The following is a 22,391-nucleotide window of genomic DNA, read 5'->3' as shown; positions in this document are numbered from 1 at the left end:
GAAACCCTGTCTGAACCCTGCATGTGTCATATAAAAGTGCTTTGTTCCCTTTAGTGACGCATCAGCTCTCCAGAGGTTGATAGGTAAGAGCGCCCTCTGCAGGTTACAGGAATGTGTATCATGTCACCGCTTTGTGTGTGTGTGCGTGTCTGTCCCTGTGCACATGCTGCGGAACACAACACACAGTAACGTTTTGTTAACTCCATCACTACATCATGTGAAAGTGTGTTTGTGCTGCCACATCGATGACATAAACCAATTCTTAGTGGCAGCTTTATCAGTTACACACCAAGTCAATGAAGATCAACTTCCACTTTGCACAAACACTTGTAAACAGTTGCTGCAACTCACTATGTTACTGATAATTGGTGCAGTTAGTAGGAAAGTCAATGAAGATCAGCCTGTTGCTGTGGTTGGACTGGGAGACCTTCATAAAGCTGAAAACGGATTTCCCACCATTGGCTGCCATCACAGTCGTCTTGCCCTGATTGGTCAGACCAAGATGGATGAGACTGGGCGGTTGGTTGATTTGGTGATACGTCCTCAGGTTCATATTTATTTGGATTCTGTATTTATCTATTTATTTATATATTTATTTATTGTGGTGAATAATTCTTTGTTGCTTTTCTTTCTTTGTGGTATTGCTATTGTACAGCTCATGTAATGTCTGTGGTTGAGACACTGCTCCATGTAAAACACCACCAGTGTGTTTGAAAGGAGAGTGCACCCAATCTGTATCCTGCATGTTTGACCTGAAACACAGACCAACATTGTTTGAATTAGCATTTTTTGTTACCTGCTGATTTTCTTCATCAACTTGACATTTATAATGTTTTGGACTTTCCCTTTGGCCCATCTTCTCCATGGATTTGATCCACTCAGGTCATCATCACTGCCTGAGTGGGACATTGATCACTTTATGCTTGAATGATCCAGCTTTGTTGGTGTTAAATGTCCCTCCACACACAGCTTTTCTCACCGTGCTCCAGGTGAGCAAATGTTAGGAAACAAAGGCTCTTCAGCAACGGTACCTGGTCCATGGTCCCAGTTCTCTCCAGTCTGATAGGATCACGGTCCGAACAGCCAGCTTTGTAGAACTTAAAGCGAGCTACATCTGATGTGAGCAGGGTCCAGACTCTATTTCCTGAGGTTCTCTCATGTTACGGAGTTACTGTTGCTTCTTTAATTCCAGTGGTGACAGGTAACATAGGTAACACTGTTAAATTCAGGAGAAACAAAAAGCTCAATAGAGATAATGATTTGGTTAATATAGCATGTAAACCAAAGTGTTCACCAGTGTCTCCAGTAAACTCTTTAAAGTTAGCTCTTCTTAACATTAGGTCTGTTGTTAACAAGTCATTGTTAATCAATGATCTCATTCTGACACATCACTTGGACTTTTTACTTCTTAATGAAACGTGGTTAAATGATGATATCAGTGATACTATTCTTAACGAAAGTGCACCACGTGACCTTTATTATTTCAATAAGTGTCGTACCTGCAGGAAAGGTGGTGGAGTTGCTGCCATCTTGAAATCAATATTTCGGTGCAAAGAAATAACGTTTGGTGATTTTATCTCCTTTGAATATCTTTCTTTCTTACTGAAGGGTGATTCAAGAGTTCTGTTTTTAGTTGTTCATAGACCCTCAAAATATTCTGCAGAATTTATGGATGAGTTTGCTGAACTACTGTCTGTCGTCTGCACTGAATACAACTTTGTAATAATAACAGGTGACTTTAACATTCATGTAGACAATGACATGGACAGTACTGCCCAAAGAACTGGGCACTTTTGGACTTAAACAACATGGGAAAGGACCAACACACACTCAAGGTCACACACTGGATATGATAATAACCAAGGGTGTTGATATCTCTGCTGTTGATGTAAGAGACTTCGCTCTCTCGGACCATTCTTGTGTCTTTTTTGATGCAGAGGCTGAAGCATCTGTTAAATCCACCTCTGTGTTTCTTAAGAAAATGTACATAAATGACAACACCTGTACACAGTTTATGAAAGCCATAGCATTGACACCGTCTCTGAGTGCAGAGGCGGCTGATAAACTCTTGGATGAATTTAATGTAAAAGTCTCTAACGTCATAGAAGCTGTGGCTCCAATCAAAACTAAGAGAAAATCAAGCAGACAGAAAACACCTTGGAGGAACACTGAGATAGTGCAGAATTTAAAATCTGAATGTAGAAAAGCCGGGCGTAAATGGAGAAAAACAAAACTCCAAATTCATTCAGACCTGTACAAAATGAGTGTGCGTAAATTCAACGATGGGTTATGCAAAGCGAGACAGGAAGATTTTTCTGAGATTATTGCTAAAAACATCAACAACTCTCAAACATTGTTCTCTGTGATTGGAAAACTCACAAACCCTCCAGATCAGATCGCTCCTGAATTACTGTCAACTGATAAATGCAATGAATTTGCTCTGTATTTCAATGAAAAAATACAATCAATAAGGTCAAACATCACCAGAAACCAGCAAAATAACAAAAAGGTTGAACAGCTTCAACCACTGAGAGATGAGTCAACTACCATGTCAGAGTTTATTACAGTAGACCCTGAAACATTAGAGGAAACCGTTCAGCAGCTAAAACCATCAACTTGCTGCCTTGACAAGATGCCATCGGACTTCTTTAAAACTGTTGTAAAGTCAATAGTGACTAATTTGTGTCAGATAATCAACTGCTCATTCCAGTCAGGCACTGTACCAAAATCCCTAAAAGTAGCTGCTGTTAAACCTCTGTTAAAAAAGAGAAAGCTGGACGCATCTATACTGGCTAACTATAGACCAATCTCCAACCTTCCTTTCATGGCCAAGATCATTGAGAAGGTGGTCTTCAACCAACTGAGTGATTTCTTAACCTTCAACAGAATATTTGATAAATTTCAGTCTGGTTTTCGTTCTCATCATAGCTCAGAAACAGCTCTTATCAAAGTGCTAAATGACATAAGGTTGAACACTGATACAGGAAAAGTGTCTGTTCTCATTCTATTGGATCTAAGTGCTGCATTTGACACTGTTGACCATAACATTTTGTTGCACTGATTGCAAACATGGGTCGGACTAAATGGAAAAGTGTTGAAATGGTTCAAGTCCTACTTGGAGGAGCGGAGTTATTTTGTAAGCATTGGAAACTTTAAATCTGACAGATTAAGGATGTCCTGTGGGGTTCCTCAGGGCTCTGTTCTTGGACCCCTTCTGTTCAGCCTTTATATGCTTCCTTTAGGTCTGCTGTCCTTGCTCCCAGTCAGCCTCAGAATAGACTTTAAGGTTCTGCTGCTGGTGTATAAATCTCTGAATGGGTTTGGTCCATAATACATTAGCGAGAGGTTAATCAGGTATAAACCCAGCAGGTCTCTCAGATCTATGAACACAGGTCAGATAGTGGAGCCTAGAGTTCACAGCAAACATGATGAATCAGCTTTTAGTTGTTATGCTGCAAAGAAGTGGAACAAACTGCCAGCTGAACTGAAGTCTGCATCAAATGTGAACATTTTTAAAACTAAGTTAAAAACTCTTCTTTTCTCTACTGCTTATGACAGAGAGTAATGTTTTTAACCATTTTATTGTTGATTTCAAATTCTGTTAAATGTTTTTATGTTTTATTGTTGATTTTTAAACTGTCTAATGTTTTAATCATGTAAAGCACATTGAATTGCCTTGTGTATGAAATGCGCTATACAAATAAATTTGCCTTGCCTTGCCTTGATATAATGAAGATGACAGTGATTAGAGGATGACTATGAGGGGATGTGATGATGATTATTTAGCAAGCTTTACTACGCGGCTCGATGTTGTCAGTGCAGAGCAGCAGCTTCTTCAACGTCACTGAGAGAGTTGGAGGAGAACTTGTTGAACTCTGATCCAGCTGACAGGAATGAAGGCGCTGCAGGGAGGGAAGGAGCTCCAGCAGGGGGCGCAATAACACAGAGTAAAGCACCAATCAGAGCAACATTTGAATAGCAGACATGTTATTAGACAGACAAATCTACCAGACCATTATGCAAAGGTATTGAGCTGAATATGATTCATTTCAGTTTTGTATTTACAGAATTGCATTTCTAATTTATCAGTGTTTGCATTGAATATAAAGAAAGTTGTGAAAATCTTATCAGCCAAATCAATAATTTACAAATATAAGTCAGAATCAGATTGAAAGTAAATCATATCATCACAGTAAAAAGGTTAAACACATAATGTTTAAGTTTCCTTTAAAGGACTCTGGTTCATAAACAGAAGCTTATTTGTGTCCTCAATGATAGTTTCTCTATTTTCTATCAATGGAAGCAAAGTCTGAGCTCTTCTTGCTCCAGATGATCTTATGTACTGAACAAGCAGGAAACACAACGTTTACATTTATAAGGACATTCAATCTGGATGCAAATGAATTGAAACCCTCCTGCAGTTTAAATGAAATGATCTTCATCTCTCCACTTTTCATCTTTTATAGCCAATATTGTGTTGTTGTTGTCATCCTGAGCTCAGTGAGGCTCTGCTGCCTTCAGTCACATGAAGCTTCACTGAGATGAGCTGCAGTGACTGTGGTCACTCTGAACCTGGGCCATCTTCTTCCTCCATACACTCACAAAGCTGCACTGACAACACTGAGTCTGCTCCTCTTCGTCGTCTTTCACTCTTCCTCCTCGTCGCTCTGTTTCCAGCCTGATTCTCTGGTTTCTCTGCTGTGTCTCTCTCTTCTTCCCCTTTGTCTCCCTTTGGTCTGTATGATCATATTCATCCTCTAGTTCTCTGATTCTGCAGATTATTGCTCTGTTCTCTTCCGTGCTACACGTGTTTCTGCTACTTACAGAAAATGTGTTAAGGTGTTATCAATAAAATGACAGTTTCAATAGAAAGTCAATATAGTAATAGTATGTTTAATACATTTTGAGAATCTAAATCTCCTAAATTCTGGAATGAGATAATGAAAACCCCAGACTAGAGACATGAACACATACTGACACACGGCCCAACTGTGTGGACAAGCGTTCCATTGTGTTGACTCTGTATTTAATAACAGTGTTTGTGAACTAACATATTACAAAATGAGAGTGAAACTAAACCACCACACAACCCTTTGACACCTTTACATGAAACTCTGCATCATGAGCCGACATCTCTCTTTATAAACCCACAAAGTTCAAAGAAAAACAACTTCCGTTTAGTTCAATCTAATTACTCTACAGTTAGTATTCTCAGTGGCTCAGATGTTGTTTGTGTTTGTTGTCTGTGATCTCAGCTCCTTTAATAAGCAGAGAAGACAGTATGTTTACATACAAATCTTACATAGTACAGCTTTAAATTCAGATTAGTCCCTTACATCACAGTACAGTGATCCGTGATTTTCATCTGGAAGTGCGCAGACAAAGAAATGTCAGTCTGACAGATTTTGAGCTCTTTGCTCTTTGCATCAGCAGCTCTTCCAACATAGAAATATGGAAACAGTTTCTCAGTGAAAGTGTCACTGTGAGTGTAGATGTGAGTTGCGTCTTCAGGGTTGTAGAAGGACACCTTCCCCCTGTCATAGTCCAGCTGGACTCTGATCCTCTGGAGACTCTTCTTCACTATCACTGTCTGACCAACAACATCAGTGTATTTTCCACTACGATGAGACAAACGCCAGAGTCCATATTTTGGTGAAGCATACATCTTCCCCTTCCTGTCAGCTGACTCTTTAGCCAAACCCACAGTCCAGACAGGATGGTCTCCCACCTCCACCTCCCAGCTGTGTTTCCCTGAGCTGAAGCCCTCTGAGCCCAGAACAGTGGCATATTTAGTGTGTCTCTCTGGATTATCAGGAAGCTGTTGGTGTGTGTCTCCATGTCTCACACTGATCAGGTCATCAGACAGATAGAGCCATCCGTTTGCAGTGTTTGGGTCCAGAATGACAGGAGTGAAGGTGATGTTGTCCTTCATCTTGTCCCAGACTCTGAAGGACAGGTTGCCCAGGTGTTTGACCACATCTATCAGGGCTCCTGAGAGCAGCTGTGGATCTGACAGTGAGCACTGGGATCTGGTTCTGCTCTGAGTGGCTTTGTAACTGCTGAGGAAGGACACGTTGTGTTTCTGCAGCTCTTCTTCAACAGCACAGATACTGTCTGAGAGAGAGGAGAGCTTCTCCTCAATCATCTTCATCTCTCTGGCCATAGCCTTCCCCTTCTGCTCCTCTTCCTCCCTCAGAGCTGCCAGTCTGGACTCCTCTTCCTCTTTCAGGAGCTGCTGGAGCTTGTTGAACTGGGCTCTGATCTGCTTCTCTGTGGACATCAGCTGCTTCTTGGAGTGTTGAATCATTTTATTGTATGTTTCTTTAGCTTCTTTGTATTTCTTCTTCTTGTCCTGCAGAGACTCTAAGTCAGATTTCAGTTGGTCCTTCAGCTCACTGACTGCTTGTTCTATAGGAACCACATTGTGACTTTGATGGAGTGAGAACTCACAGACAGAACACAAAGCTCTCTGCTCGTCCTTACAGAACAATTTGGGCTTTTCTTTATGTTTCCTACACACCAGCTCCTCTTCCTCCTCTTTCTCTTCTTTCTGAGTCTCAGATGGTCTTAACTTCAGTTTCCCAACAAAGGAGTCAGCAAGTTCCTTCAAAGTAAAGTTCACTCCGGTATTAGCTTTTGATGATTTCCTTTTACAAATCGGACAGCTTTTGTTTTGAGCATTTTTCCAGAATAGTTCCAGGCAGCTGGAACAGAAGCTGTGGTTGCAGCCCAGAGTCACAGGATCTCTGAACGTCTCTGTACACACATGACAGCTCAGGAAACGTTCAAAAAGAGCATTTTTCTCTGCCATTTTCTCTCACACCCAAATTATTATTGAATATCCACTCACTGTATGAAAATTCCCTAAATCTTCTTCTTTTAATCCACCAGATGATGTTTCTCAGTGCAGATCTCACTCCCTGTAATGGCGTCTATCCTCTGTTCAACAATGCATGAATCTACTCTCATTCTCACTTCCTCTTTCACAAGTTAATCATTAATCATTACAAATGCAGCCAATAAAACACGTGGACGATCTGTCCTGTAGGCTGTGGGACAGGGTGGACAGGATTGACTTCAGCTTTTTACTTCTGGTCCCAAACACTGCAGACCTCTCCTCTCTGTCTGGTGACTTCATCACTGTGAGAGATGAAGACTGACAAATGAACAGCAAGTGGAAGATTTCTGCTTGAACCAAATTTGGCATCTGATGTTTTCAGCATACAAGAGTAAATTGCATGAATGTGTGAGTGAAAGTCAGGAGGCTCAGAATAAGAAACACCATCAGACTTTATTAGACGATCAAAGTCTCACTCATGGTTGCAGCTCATGTAATTAGCTTTTATCATCCTGCACTTTAGACTCCAAGTGTCTCTGATCACCAGATAAACCACATGAATCTCCTCTAATCTTATTTGCTTTTAGCTTTAGATATACGAGCGTCAAACTCTGACCTCAACATAGAGGCCTTGCCTTGCCTCTACTTGCCCATTTATGAACGTCAGCAGCCAACCCAGGCAAGAAAACCTTTTAGAACATATAGGTGTACTTACAGAATTAAAACTACAGTAATTGGAGCATTTTAGATGTGGAAATTTGCTGTATTTCTGCATAATTGAAATTGACTTTTTAAATTTTCAAAAATCTAAAAGTTGATGTTAAAAGTTAAAAGTTGAAGAATAAGGGGTCAATAAGAGTAGATAAGTGATAATGCATAAGAGGTCCCGTTTAAGTACTTGAGCTTGGGTTTTGTCTCCCGAGACCCTGAGAAAGAGAGAGACACGCACCAGGACAATCACACCTTGCCCACTTCTCAATGAGACCTAACTAAAGTTATAAATTCAGAGATACATAGATCAGAGTAAACAAATAATTTGGACAAATAGAGAGATAGGTGGGTAGAGCTTCCGCTTGGGAACCGGAGGGTCGCCGGTTTGAGCCCCTGCCGAGGTGCCCCTGAGCATGGCACCGAACCCTCAATTGCTCCTCCCTCTGCGAAGGGTGGTAATGTAATGTAATGTAAGTCGCTTTGGATAAAAGCGTCTGCCAAATGATCGTAATGTTATGTAATGTAATGTAATGTAATTCAAAACAACAGAAATCTTAGAATTGCCATATAAGCTGTTGTTAATTGTTACAACTGCTGTCCCTTCAATATTTAAATTGACAATAGCAGTGTGTGTGGGTATGTGTGTGGTCAGCGCTGACAGAATTGAATGCATGTGTGTAGTGAGGAAGTGGTCCCTGTGTGTGTGACTGCAAGAACAAAAGGGAGCCGTGTGTGTGTCCAGTTTGGGCCCCATTGCAAATACGAAGTACATTAAAATCTGAAATTTGCAGCTGAAAATTGTAGAAGAAGTACAACTAGTAAAAACTTGTACCATAAAGTAGTGGTCAAAATTAATGGTTGAATGTTCCTTCTGGCAACATAATCGGTTAAAAACCTGTTGCAGTGTTGTTTTGTTGTGTGCTGCGGGAGCACTGCTGTTGCTGGGTAGAAAAATAGCTGAAACTTAACTATTGCTATATTCTGTGCTGTATTGCTATATTCACCCAGTGTGTTGAGACAGATGTGTACGCAGCGCTGTCCTGTGCCCGACTGAAGCATAGGAGGGGCGTATACCGCCGAGTGGGCGTGCCTAGATCTCACACACTCGGGCCTGCTAAACAGGAAGAAAGGAGAGAGGCTGACTTCCCTCCTCCCCATCTGAGACTCTCTGGAGTCAGGTCTGACCATTTAATATTGTTTGGTTTACACCACATTTTCTGTACATAAACTGAGAGCTGCAATACAGTATTGGCATATATTGTTGCATTGTTTAATTTAAATGTATCACCAGATGCTGAATTCAGAATAAGTGCTTAAGAAGAGGTGACTTAGGACATATAACTACTATAAGTTGTGCTTAAAACATGTATGCTGCTTAACTTAGTGAATAAGACCAAATTGTAATTATTGCCGTTCTAAAACTACGCAATTGAGCCTATCCAGGTATAAAAACATCAAAAGACAATATTGAAATTGTTGATACGTACAGCAGAAATGGACGGGATACCGGTAACCCTCTTGGGAATGAAATATCCCCTGAGCAAAAAGACATAGAGAAAACATCTGAAAAATGGGTAAAGCTAACTCAAAACCTGTGCAGTCCCTGGCCAGCTGGAGGCACATTTGATGTCAATGCATGTGAAGAGATGCAACTGAGAATAAAAGACTACAAACCGTCGGACAAAGGCAAGAAAAGACAACAGAAGAGAGAGAAAGAGGAAGAGACAATTAAATTGTTCAAAGATGAAGGCACAAATTACAGGAACAGGTTGAGAGAAATCAGACGAAGCAGACAAAGAAACAGCTAGTGTTTCAGGAGACATTGACTTAGCTCCTTACAGAGCATCTCCTGTCCAATACAAAGAGTCGACTCCAAAAGTTTACAGTAGAGAAAGGAACAAGGAAGTTACAAAGGTCAAACCAAAAGTCTTAGATTGTTTTGCAGAGAGAAACCAGGCTCTGAAAGAGAAAGAGGCAGAGGCATATTGGTTGAAGTTTGACCAACTAGGTGAAAAAAACCAGGAACATACCAGGTATCAAGAGATAGAAGTAGAGACAGAATTGGAAAAAGGGCGAAGAGATGCTAAAGGAGAAGAGAAGACACAGTATATGAAAGAGCAAAGTAGGAAGTGAAGCTCGAGGAAGTTAGACTGAAGGACCTCTGGAAGTAGAAAAGAGAGATATTGCAGCAGGAAGTCTTACATTTGCTGCAGGAAGCCAACAGGGGGCCAAAAGAAAAGAGAACGATTATGACCTTAGATACAGACCTGCAATAAGGCCTCCAGACAGATATGACCCTGGGCAATATCCAATATTGATAAAGGGGGCACAGGGACAGTATATCCCTTGGCAAACACTCGACCTTGAGGGGCTGATTGCTCGACTTCCTAACATCCATGAGGCGGCCAGCAAATGGATAAAAGCATTCGAAGAAGAGACAGTGGGCAAAATATTGGCTCTTGGTGACATTAAGGCACTGTGGGCCCGAACCATGGGGGCGCCAACGATGGAAAATGTCTTGGGCATGAGTGGCGCACACTGGATGATTGATCCACTACCCGATGGAACTGAATTCAATCCATATGGAGCTGGCTTATGGGGGGCCCTGAGGAAAGAATATCCGATGGAGGCAGGAAACTGAGGATGAAGCTGAGAGAAGCCCTCTACTAACCACACTGTTCAGAACATCAGTGATAGAGGCCATGCCAAGCTCAGTAAAAAGCAGATTGGAGGACGTTGTGGGACTGACATCAAAGTCGCACAGAGAATTCTGTGACCATGTGGTACATGCCATAGAAAAATACAGAAAGGACGAGGAGAGAATGAGGGCGCAGGAGAAAGACATTCAAAAGAAAGTTGCTCAGCTACAACTTAGTGAACTGACTAACAAATATAAGAAAAACTTTCAAGTCCCAGTTCTGAACAATCAGTCAGGTGAAGAGACACCTGTCACTCAACCCTCTGCTCCACCTCCTGTCCAACCCCCTCCCATCATCAATGTCTATTCCCAATAGCAACGATTACAACAACAGGCTCCAAAGATGAGGAGACCACCTGCATCGCACCGCAGAGGAGGCAAGGGGGGACGACCTCCAAGACAAAGACCTCCAAGACTCTGCTGGGGATGCGGGCAGCCCGGACACAATCGCCAAAGTTGCCCATCAAACCCGTGGCCAGCTCCCAATTGGACCGAACGGGGTTCTGGTGATCAGTCACCCCAACGAAGACTAACGGAAGACAAACTGCTCTAAAATTCATGTCAATTTGTTAGGGAGAGATGGATTATGTAAATTAAAAGTAAAAAGCTGGTGTTCACCACAAGGTCTGTACATTGACACTTCTGGAATCAATCTTCAAATGAGCGTACCATCAAAAAGAACAAATGTTTATTGACTGGGGGATACAACTGAACAAATGACTAAAATTCTACAGAAGTGGGAACATTTTAAATTTAATCTAATACATAATAATAGGAAAACAGGGAGCAGCCATAAATATTGACCCCCAATCCTTTCATTTTCAGAGTGATACACTGTTCCTGAATCTATAACATACATGACTTTGTGGGTAAATCTTCAATTTGAATCAAAACACTTGAGGGGTACTTTTAGACAGCGCTAGTTTACTGTTTTATTTTTACTATTTGTATTATTGAGTTGTTTACGCATCTGAAGGTTAAAAGCTCCAGAGTGCCCGTGTGGGACATGTGTTACATGCTCTGTACGATGGTGGGGTTGATGCATAATGAAAGTTTATTATTTTGTTTACAGATGGAATGAGCCTCTTCTGTGCCTCAAACCTCTTTGGCTCTGATGACCTTCAGGACCTTTCACATAGAACAATGTGCCACTAAGAGATAAATATTCACATAAACTCATTTCAGTAACAGCGGCGACACCCTGAGGCATGTTGGTGTAACAGCAAGGTGACCCACTCTGCAGGCAGGAAATGAACCAGTACAGGTCAGACTCTTTCCACACTGTTGGACGCCTCCAAACTACTTTCCACTGGAGATGTTGCTTTGTTTTTACTCCCACTTTCCCATGTTTACATCACACACATGACCTGCAGCCACAGACAGCCGGAGAGACGCCAATGGGAACATTTGTCTTCAGCAGATATTCATTTTAAATGAAAGTATTGTTAATATGTTGAATATACTCTGTGGAATTATGAGTTTCTTTGGTAAGAAGCTGTATAAGAAGCAGGATGTATTGACGTGGTCCTGATGAGAGGAAACAACAGGTCAGTCTTCTAGTTTGTTGATTTCCCTTTAAAGCATCCATCATGGCAGCACGTCTCACTAACATTTGGAATGAAAATGTCAAAGCTGCAGTGACGGTTTCCTCTGCTGTGACTCTGTGCAGACAGCAAATGCAGATGTAGAAAGAAATCAGGGAAAACCTCCACAAATCATCCAAAGCAAAGAACAACACTGAGGAGCAGAGCAGCACACCTCCAGAGCAGCTGACAGGAAAGAAGGCGCTGCAGAGAGAGAAGGAGCTCCAGCAGGGGGCGCAATCACACAGAGTAAAGCACCAACAGGGCAGCAGATGGACGGCAGACTGATGCTTTCATGTAGCTGCACAATAAGAGGAATTTAGTGTTAAAATACAGAATAAAGTTCAATATTTAGACAATCGTGTTTATTTTGAATATAGGAAAGTGAAAATCTAATCACACAAATCAATAATCATATTATAATCATATCATCTGCAGTAAAAAGGTTAAACACATAATGTTTAAGTTTCCTTTAAAGGACTCTGGTTCATAAACAGAAGCTTATTTGTGTTTTCAATGATAGTTTCTCTATTTTCTATCAATGGAAGCAAAGTCTGAGCTCTTCTTGCTCCAGATGATCTTATGTACTGAACAAGCAGGAAACACAACGTTTACATTTATAAGGACATTCAATCTGGATGCAAATGAATTGAAACCCTCCTGCAGTTTATATTAAATGATCTTCATCTCTCCACTTTTCATCTTTTATAGCCAATATGGTGTTGTTGTTGTCATCCTGAGCTCAGTGAGGCTCTGCTGCCTTCAGTCACATGAAGCTTCACTGAGATGAGCTGCAGTGACTGTGGTCACTCTGAACCTGGGCCATCTTCTTCCTCCATACACTCACAAAGCTGCACTGACAACACTGAGTCTGCTATATCATATTCATCCTCTAGTTCTCTGATTCTGCAGATTATTGCTCTGTTCTCTTCCATGCTACACGTGTTTCTGCTACTTACAGAAAATGTGTTATCAATAAAATGTCAGTTTCAATAGAAAGTCAACGTCTCTGTGTGTTTACAGCAGATACGTTCGCACAACATGTTGCACTGTTTAACTATGGATACACACAGAAAAGAGATGATGAAAGAGATGATTTAATATTTGTGCACAGATCAAATGATTTCACTTCCATGAAACATTTCAACAGTGACAGTGGTGACAAATGTATTTCTCTCAACCCTCCACATGACTTTGTGCTTCATGTTTCTCTGGATCATAAACCTCCATCAGAGAAACAAGCAGACGTTCAACCTTTCTAAATGCTGCAGGATGGAGAAACACAAGCTAACATGAGAGAACCTCAACCTCATCACACACACACACTGTAAACAGGAAACAGCTGATTACATCACAACATCTTCATCCTGGACAGTAAAACACAACATATTTAGTGTTTCTCTCTGGATTAAATCTCAAATGATCACAGATTGAAACCTACAAATAAGACACGACAAACAAAATCAATGTTTAAATAATTTCATCCTTAATTAGTTTAAAATCATTTTCCTTGAACATAATCTTAGTTTATAACGTGACATTCATGTTTAAACGAACTTAACCCACGAATAAAGTTGATCAAAGTCATAAAAGTTCATTCATCTCAGTTCTCCTACAGTGAATAATGAAAAGTCTAACTCCACCACCAAAACAGAAAATCACAGAGAAATCTCAGCCTGACAGATTTTGAGCTCTTTGCTCTTTGCATCAGCAGCTTTTCCAACACTGAAATATGGAAACATTTTCTCAGTGAAAGTGTCTCTGTGAGTGTAGATGTGAGTTGCGTCTTCAGGGTTGTAGAAGGACACCTCCCCCCTGTCATAGTCCAGCTGGACTCTGATCCTCTGGAGACTCTTCTTCACTCTCACTGTCCCACCAACAACATCAGTGTATTTTCCATTATAAAGCACCAAACACCAGAGTCCAGATTTTATTGTAACATCCCTCTTCCCCTTCCTGTCAGCTGACTCTTTAACAAAACCAACATTCCAGTGAGGAAGGTCTCCCACCTCCACCTCCCAGCTGTGTTTCCCTGAGCTGAAGCCCTCAGAGCCCAGAACAGCGGCATATTTAGTGTGTCTCTCTGGATTATCAGGAAGCTGTTGGTGTGTGTCTACACGTCTTACACTGGTCAGGTCATCAGACAGATAGAGCCATCTGGCTGCAGTGTTTGGGTCCAGAATGACAGGAGTGAAGGTGATGTTGTCCTTCATCTTGTCCCAGACTCTGAAGGACAGGTTGCCCAGGTGTTTGGCCACATCTATCAGGGCTCCTGAGAGCAGCTGTGGATCTGACAGTGAGCACTGGGATCTGGTTCTGCTCTGAGTGGCTTTGTAACTGCTGAGGAAGGACACGTTGTGTTTCTGCAGCTCTTCTTCAACAGCACAGATACTGTCTGAGAGAGAGGAGAGCTTCTCCTCAATCATCTTCATCTCTCTGGCCATAGCCTTCCCCTTCTGCTCCTCTTCCCCCCTCAGAGCTGCCAGTCTGGACTCCTCTTCCTCTTTCAGGAGCTGCTGGAGCTTGTTGAACTGGGCTCTGATCTGCTTCTCTGTGGACATCAGCTGCTTCTTGGAGTGTTGAAACATTTTATTGTATGTTTCTTTAGCTTCTCTGTATTTCTTCTTCTTGTCCTGCAGAGACTCTAAGTCAGATTCCAGTTGGTCCTTCAGCTCACTGACTGCTTGTTCTATAGGAACCACATTGTGACTTTGATGGAGTGAGAACTCACAGACAGAACACAAAGCTCTCTGCTCGTCCTTACAGAACAATTTGGGCTTTTCTTTATGTTTCCTACACACCAGCTCCTCTTCCTCCTCTTTCTCTTCTTTCTGAGTCTCAGATGGTCTTAACTTCAGTTTCCCAACAAAGGAGTCAGCAAGTTCCTTCAAAGTAAAGTTCGGTCCAACATTATCTTTTGATGATTTCCTTTTACAAATCGGACAGCTTTTGTTTTGAGCTTGTTTCCAGAATAGTTCCAGGCAGCTGGAACAGAAGCTGTGGTTGCAGCCCAGAGTCACAGGATCTCTGAACGTCTCTGTACACACATGACAGCTCAGGTAACTTTCAAAAAGAGCATTATTCTCTGCCATTTTCTCTTCGCCCAAATTATTGTTGAATATCCACTCACTGAATCAAAGTTCCCTAAATCTTCTTCTTTTAATCCACAAGATGATGTTTCTCAGTGCAGATCTCACTCCCGGTAATGGCGTCTCGGCTCTGTTCAACAATGCATGAATCTACTTTCATTCTCACCTCCTCTTTCACAAGTTAATCATTAATCATTACATTACGTCACAATCATTTGGCAGACGCTTTTATCCAAAGCGACTTACATTACATTTACCACCCTTCGCAGAGAGGGGAGCAATTGAGGGTTCGGTGCCTTGCTCAGGGGCACCTCGGCAGGGGCTTGAACCGGCGACCCTCCGGTTCCCAAGCGGAAGCACTACCCACAAAGCCACTGCCTCCCATTACAAATGCAGCCAATAAAACACGTGGACGATCTGTCCTGTAGGCTGTGGGACAGGGTGGACAGGATTGACTTCAGCTGTTAAGTTCTGATCCCAAACACTGCAGACCTCTCGTCTCTGTCTGGTGACTTCAGCACTGTGAGAGATGAAGACTGACAAATGAACAGGAAGTGGAAGATTTCTGCTTGAACCAAATTTGGCATCTGATGTTTTCAGCATACAAGAGTAAAATGCATGAATGTGTGAGTGAAAGTCAGGAGGCTCAGAATAAGAAACACCATCAGACTTTATTAGACGATCAAAGTCTCATTCATAGTTGCAGCTCACGTTATTAGCTTTTATCATCCTGCACTTTAGACTCCAAGTGTCTCTGATCACCAGATAAACCACATGAATCTCCTCTGATCTTATTTGCTTTTAGCTTTAGATATACGAGCGTCAAACTCTGACCTCAACATAGAGGCCAAAGGACAAAACATAAACTAAATATGAACTCAAACCACAGTGAGGTTTGTGCTTGTGTTGGATTCAGCAGACGGCTGGTTGGTCGCTCTCACTCTGTGTTTGCTCCTCTTCATCAACATTAAATCCACAACTCATTCCGTCCACTTTGAGGTCCTGTTGCCTAAACATGACAAATGGCCCTGCAGCCTGGTATTCATGCTTCCTGTGTCAAAGTGTGACTGATCATGACTGTAATGTGGAGCCTCACAGAGGAGCAGCACCCACTGCACTCCAGCTGCCACTGCTCCAGATGTAGATGAGTCAAGTACATACAGGACTTTCATTATAATGTAAAGCTTCTAACTAATGAAATGTAAAATATACTGACTGATGAAACTGAGACTTGTTTCTAAGCTTCATTCAGAGAACAAGAAATATGATCACACACTCTGTTCACACTTTAATGAAAGGACATGTTGCATTATTTAATAACCTCATTTAACTTAACATCATTCTCAACACCTCTCCATGCTCTCTATGCATATACATTCTATACATTCTCTTTTATTCCTTTGTTATGAGTTGTTGATAAAGAGGAACAGTGCTGTAATCACCACCACAGTCATTCCCCTCAGATAATCTGTTACTTGCACATTTATGAACGTCAGCAGCCAACCCAGGCCAGAAAACCTTTTAGATGTTGCATCTCTAGTTTAGTTTGTGTTTGTCTTTGCCCAGTATGAGCTCCTGTTGAGCTCTCCTCAAAGTCTTTACAGATGGAATGAGCCTCTTCTGTGCCTCAAACCTCTTTGGCTCTGATGACCTTCAGGACCTTTCACATAGAACAATGTGCCATCAAGAGATAAATATTCACATAAACTCATTTCAGTCACAGCGGCGACACCCTGAGGCATGTTGGTGTAACAGCAAGGTGACCCACTCTGCAGGCAGGAAATGAACCAGTACAGGTGAGACTCTTCACACACTGTTGGACGCCTCCAAACTACTTTCCACTGGAGATGCTGCTTTGTTTTTACTCCCACTTTCCCATGTTTACATCACACACATGACCTGCAGCCACAGACAGCCGGAGAGACGCCAATGGGAACATTTGTCCTCAGCAGATATTCATTTTAAATGAAAGTATTGTTAATATGTTGAATAAACTCTGTGGAATTATGAGTTTCTTTGGTAAGAAGCTGTATAAGAAGCAGGATGTATTGACGTGGTCCTGATGAGAGGAAACAACAGGTCAGTCTTCTAGTTTGTTAATTTCCCCTTAAAGCATCCATCATGGCAGCACGTCTCACTAACATTTGGAATGAAAATGTCAAAGCTGCAGTGACGGTTTCCTCTGCTGTGACTCTGTGCAGACAGCAAATGCAGATGTAGAAAGAAATCAGGGAAAACCTCCACAAATCAGCCAAAGCAAAGAACAACACTGAGGAGCAGAGCAGCACACCTCCAGAGCAGCTGACAGGAAAGAAGGCGCCGCAGAGAGAGGAGGAGCTCCAGCAGGGGGCGCAATCACACAGAGTAAAGCACCAACAGAGCAGCAGATGGACAGCAGACTGATGCTTTCATGTAGCTGCACAATAAGAGGAATTTAGTGTTAAAATACAGAATAAAGTTCAATATTTAGACAATCGTGTTTATTTTGAATATAGGAAAGTGAAAATCTAATCACACAAATCAATAATCATATTATAATCATATCATCTGCAGTAAAAAGGTTAAACACATAATGTTTAAGTTTCCTTTAAAGGACTCTGGCTCATAAACAGAAGCTTATTTGTGTTTTCAATGATAGTTTCTCTATTTTCTATCAATGGAAGCAAAGTCTGAGCTCTTCTTGCTCCAGATGATCTTATGTACTGAACAAGCAGGAAACACAACGTTTACATTTATAAGGACATTCAATCTGGATGCAAATGAATTGAAACCCTCCTGCAGTTTATATTAAATGATCTTCATCTCTCCACTTTTCATCTTTTATAGCCAATATGGTGTTGTTGTTGTCATCCTGAGCTCAGTGAGGCTCTGCTGCCTTCAGTCACATGAAGCTTCACTGAGATGAGCTGCAGTGACTGTGGTCACTCTGAACCTGGGCCATCTTCTTCCTCCATACACTCACAAAGCTGCACTGACAACACTGAGTCTGCTCCTCTTCGTCGTCTTTCACTCTTCCTCCTCGTCGCTCTGTTTCCAGCCTGATTCTCTGGTTTCTCTGCTGTGTCTCTCTCTTCTTCCCCTTTGTCTCCCTTTGGTCTGTATGATCATATTCATCCTCTAGTTCTCTGATTCTGCAGATTATTGCTCTGTTCTCTTCCATGCTACACGTGTTTCTGCTACTTACACAAAATGTGTTATCAATAAAATGTCAGTTTCAATAGAAAGTCAACGTCTCTGTGTGTTTACAGCAGATACGTTCGCACAACATGTTGCACTGTTTAACTATGGATACACACAGAAAAGAGATGATGAAAGAGATGATTTAATATTTGTGCACAGATCAAATGATTTCACTTCCATGAAACATTTCAACAGTGACAGTGGTGACAAATGTATTTCTCTCAACCCTCCACATGACTTTGTGCTTCATGTTTCTCTGGATCATAAACCTCCATCAGAGAAACAAGCAGACGTTCAACCTTTCTAAATGTTGCAGGATGGAGAAACACAAGCTAACATGAGAGAACCTCAACCTCATCACACACACACACTGTAAACAGGAAACAGCTGATTACATCACAACATCTTCATCCTGGACAGTAAAACACAACATATTTAGTGTTTCTCTCTGGATTAAATCTCAAATGATCACAGATTGAAACCTACAAATAAGACACGACAAACAAAATCAATGTTTAAATAATTTCATCCTTAATTAGTTTAAAATCATTTTCCTTGAACATAATCTTAGTTTATAACGTGACATTCATGTTTAAACGAACTTAACCCACGAATAAAGTTGATCAAAGTCATAAAAGTTCATTCATCTCAGTTCTCCTACAGTGAATAATGAAAAGTCTAACTCCACCACCAAAACAGAAAATCACAGAGAAATCTCAGCCTGACAGATTTTGAGCTCTTTGCTCTTTGCATCAGCAGCTTTTCCAACACTGAAATATGGAAACATTTTCTCAGTGAAAGTGTCTCTGTGAGTGTAGATGTGAGTTGCGTCTTCAGGGTTGTAGAAGGACACCTCCCCCCTGTCATAGTCCAGCTGGACTCTGATCCTCTGGAGACTCTTCTTCACTCTCACTGTCCCACCAAATCCATCAGTGTATTTTCCATTATAAAGCACCAAACACCAGAGTCCAGATTTTATTGTAACATCCCTCTTCCCCTTCCTGTCAGCTGACTCTTTAACAAAACCAACATTCCAGTGAGGAAGGTCTCCCACCTCCACCTCCCAGCTGTGTTTCCCTGAGCTGAAGCCCTCAGAGCCCAGAACAGCGGCATATTTAGTGTGTCTCTCTGGATTATCAGGAAGCTGTTGGTGTGTGTCTACACGTCTTACACTGGTCAGGTCATCAGACAGATAGAGCCATCTGGCTGCAGTGTTTGGGTCCAGAATGACAGGAGTGAAGGTGATGTTGTCCTTCATCTTGTCCCAGACTCTGAAGGACAGGTTGCCCAGGTGTTTGGCCACATCTATCAGGGCTCCTGAGAGCAGCTGTGGATCTGACAGTGAGCACTGGGATCTGGTTCTGCTCTGAGTGGCTTTGTAACTGCTGAGGAAGGACACGTTGTGTTTCTGCAGCTCTTCTTCAACAGCACAGATACTGTCTGAGAGAGAGGAGAGCTTCTCCTCAATCATCTTCATCTCTCTGGCCATAGCCTTCCCCTTCTGCTCCTCTTCCCCCCTCAGAGCTGCCAGTCTGGACTCCTCTTCCTCTTTCAGGAGCTGCTGGAGCTTGTTGAACTGGGCTCTGATCTGCTTCTCTGTGGACATCAGCTGCTTCTGGGAGTGTTGAAACATTTTATTGTATGTTTCTTTAGCTTCTCTGTATTTCTTCTTCTTGTCCTGCAGAGACTCTAAGTCAGATTCCAGTTGGTCCTTCAGCTCACTGACTGCTTGTTCTATAGGAACCACATTGTGACTTTGATGGAGTGAGAACTCACAGACAGAACACAAAGCTCTCTGCTCGTCCTTACAGAACAATTTGGGCTTTTCTTTATGTTTCCTACACACCAGCTCCTCTTCCTCCTCTTTCTCTTCTTTCTGAGTCTCAGATGGTCTTAACTTCAGTTTCCCAACAAAGGAGTCAGCAAGTTCCTTCAAAGTAAAGTTCGGTCCAACATTATCTTTTGATGATTTCCTTATACAAATCGGACAGTTTTTGTTTTGAGCTTGTTTCCAGAATAGTTCCAGGCAGCTGGAACAGAAGCTGTGGTTGCAGCCCAGAGTCACAGGATCTCTGAACGTCTCTGTACACACATGACAGCTCAGGTAACTTTCAAAAAGAGCATTATTCTCTGCCATTTTCTCTTCGCCCAAATTATTGTTGAATATCCACTCACTGAATCAAAGTTCCCTAAATCTTCTTCTTTTAATCCACAAGATGATGTTTCTCAGTGCAGATCTCACTCCCGGTAATGGTGTCTCGGCTCTGTTCAACAATGCATGAATCTACTTTCATTCTCACCTCCTCTTTCACAAGTTAATCATTAATCATTACATTACGTCACAATCATTTGGCAGACGCTTTTATCCAAAGCGACTTACATTACATTTACCACCCTTCGCAGAGAGGGGAGCAATTGAGGGTTCGGTGCCTTGCTCAGGGGCACCTCGGCAGGGGCTTGAACCGGCGACCCTCCGGTTCCCAAGCGGAAGCACTACCCACAAAGCCACTGCCTCCCATTACAAATGCAGCCAATAAAACACGTGGACGATCTGTCCTGTAGGCTGTGGGACAGGGTGGACAGGATTGACTTCAGCTGTTAAGTTCTGATCCCAAACACTGCAGACCTCTCGTCTCTGTCTGGTGACTTCAGCACTGTGAGAGATGAAGACTGACAAATGAACAGGAAGTGGAAGATTTCTGCTTGAACCAAATTTGGCATCTGATGTTTTCAGCATACAAGAGTAAAATGCATGAATGTGTGAGTGAAAGTCAGGAGGCTCAGAATAAGAAACACCATCAGACTTTATTAGACGATCAAAGTCTCACTCATAGTTGCAGCTCATGTAATTAGCTTTTATCATCCTGCACTTTAGACTCCAAGTGTCTCTGATCACCAGATAAACCACATGAATCTCCTCTGATCTTATTTGCTTTTAGCTTTAGATATACGAGCGTCAAACTCTGACCTCAACATAGAGGCCAAAGGACAAAACATAAACTAAATATGAACTCAAACCACAGTGAGGTTTGTGCTTGTGTTGGATTCAGCAGACGGCTGGTTGGTCGCTCTCACTCTGTGTTTGCTCCTCTTCATCAACATTAAATCCACAACTCATTCCTTCCACTTTGAGGTCCTGTTGCCTAAACATGACAAATGGCCCTGCAGCCTGGTATTCATGCTTCCTGTGTCAAAGTGTGACTGATCATGACTGTAATGTGGAGCCTCACAGAGGAGCAGCACCCACTGCACTCCAGCTGCCACTGCTCCAGATGTAGATGAGTCAAGTACATACAGGACTTTCATTATAATGTAAAGCTTCTAACTAATGAAATGTAAAATATACTGACTGATGAAACTGAGACTTGTTTCTAAGCCTCATTCAGAGAACAAGAAATATGATCACACACTCTGTTCACACTTTAATGAAAGGACATGTTGCATTATTTAATAACCTCATTTAACTTAACATCATTCTCAACACCTCTCCATGCTTTCTATACATATACATTCTATACATTCTCTTTTATTCCTTTGTTATGAGTTGTTGATAAAGAGGAACAGTGCTGTAATCACCACCACAGTCATTCCCCTCAGATAATCTGTTACTTGCACATTTATGAACGTCAGCAGCCAACCCAGGCCAGAAAACCTTTTAGATGTTGCATCTCTAGTTTAGTTTGTGTTTGTCTTTGCCCAGTATGAGCTCCTGTTGAGCTCTCCTCAAAGTCTTTACAGATGGAATGAGCCTCTTCTGTGCCTCAAACCTCTTTGGCTCTGATGACCTTCAGGACCTTTCACATAGAACAATGTGCCATCAAGAGATAAATATTCACATAAACTCATTTCAGTCACAGCGGCGACACCCTGAGGCATGTTGGTGTAACAGCAAGGTGACCCACTCTGCAGGCAGGAAATGAACCAGTACAGGTGAGACTCTTTCCACACTGTTGGACGCCTCCAAACTACTTTCCACTGGAGATGTTGCTTTGTTTTTACTCCCACTTTCCCATGTTTACATCACACACCGGACCTGCAGCCACAGACAGCCGGAGAGACGCCAATAGGAACATTTGTCCTCAGCAGATATTCATTTTAAATGAAAGTATTGTTAATATGTTGAATATACTCTGTGGAATTATGAGTTTCTTTGGTAAGAAGCTGTATAAGAAGCAGGATGTATTGACGTGGTCCTGATGAGGAAACAACAGGTCAGTCTTCTAGTTTGTTGATTTCCCTTTAAAGCATCCATCATGCAGCACGTCTCACTAACATTTGGAATCAAAGTGTCA

The 22,391-nt window shown here is 41.9% G+C and overlaps 3 protein-coding genes across 3 annotated transcripts; all 3 read right to left on the bottom strand.

Annotated features, from left to right (window-relative positions):
- Positions 1-4,877: 4,877 nt before the first annotated feature.
- Positions 4,878-6,811, bottom strand: LOC143005802 (nuclear factor 7, ovary-like). Its single transcript, XM_076157190.1, has one exon. It carries the CDS (start codon positions 6,809-6,811, stop codon positions 5,333-5,335), a length of 1,479 nt encoding a protein of 492 aa, XP_076013305.1. The 3' UTR covers positions 4,878-5,332.
- A 6,564-nt stretch (positions 6,812-13,375) lies between these two features.
- LOC143005829 (zinc-binding protein A33-like) lies at positions 13,376-14,922 on the bottom strand. The gene has a single exon (XM_076157230.1). The coding sequence runs from the start codon at positions 14,920-14,922 to the stop codon at positions 13,489-13,491; it is 1,434 nt and encodes a 477-aa protein (XP_076013345.1). The 3' UTR covers positions 13,376-13,488.
- A 3,596-nt stretch (positions 14,923-18,518) lies between these two features.
- LOC143005834 (zinc-binding protein A33-like) lies at positions 18,519-20,236 on the bottom strand. The gene has a single exon (XM_076157236.1). It carries the CDS (start codon positions 20,234-20,236, stop codon positions 18,803-18,805), a length of 1,434 nt encoding a protein of 477 aa, XP_076013351.1. The 3' UTR covers positions 18,519-18,802.
- Positions 20,237-22,391: the final 2,155 nt, after the last annotated feature.

The sequence above is a fragment of the Genypterus blacodes genome, unplaced genomic scaffold, assembly GCF_046128005.1.
Source record: "Genypterus blacodes isolate CSIRO-AG114 ecotype Tasmania unplaced genomic scaffold, CSIRO-AGI_Gbla_v1 ptg000072l_1, whole genome shotgun sequence".
NCBI classification, from domain to species: domain Eukaryota; kingdom Metazoa; phylum Chordata; class Actinopteri; order Ophidiiformes; family Ophidiidae; genus Genypterus; species Genypterus blacodes.
This window is presented reverse-complemented; position numbering and strand designations above follow the sequence as displayed.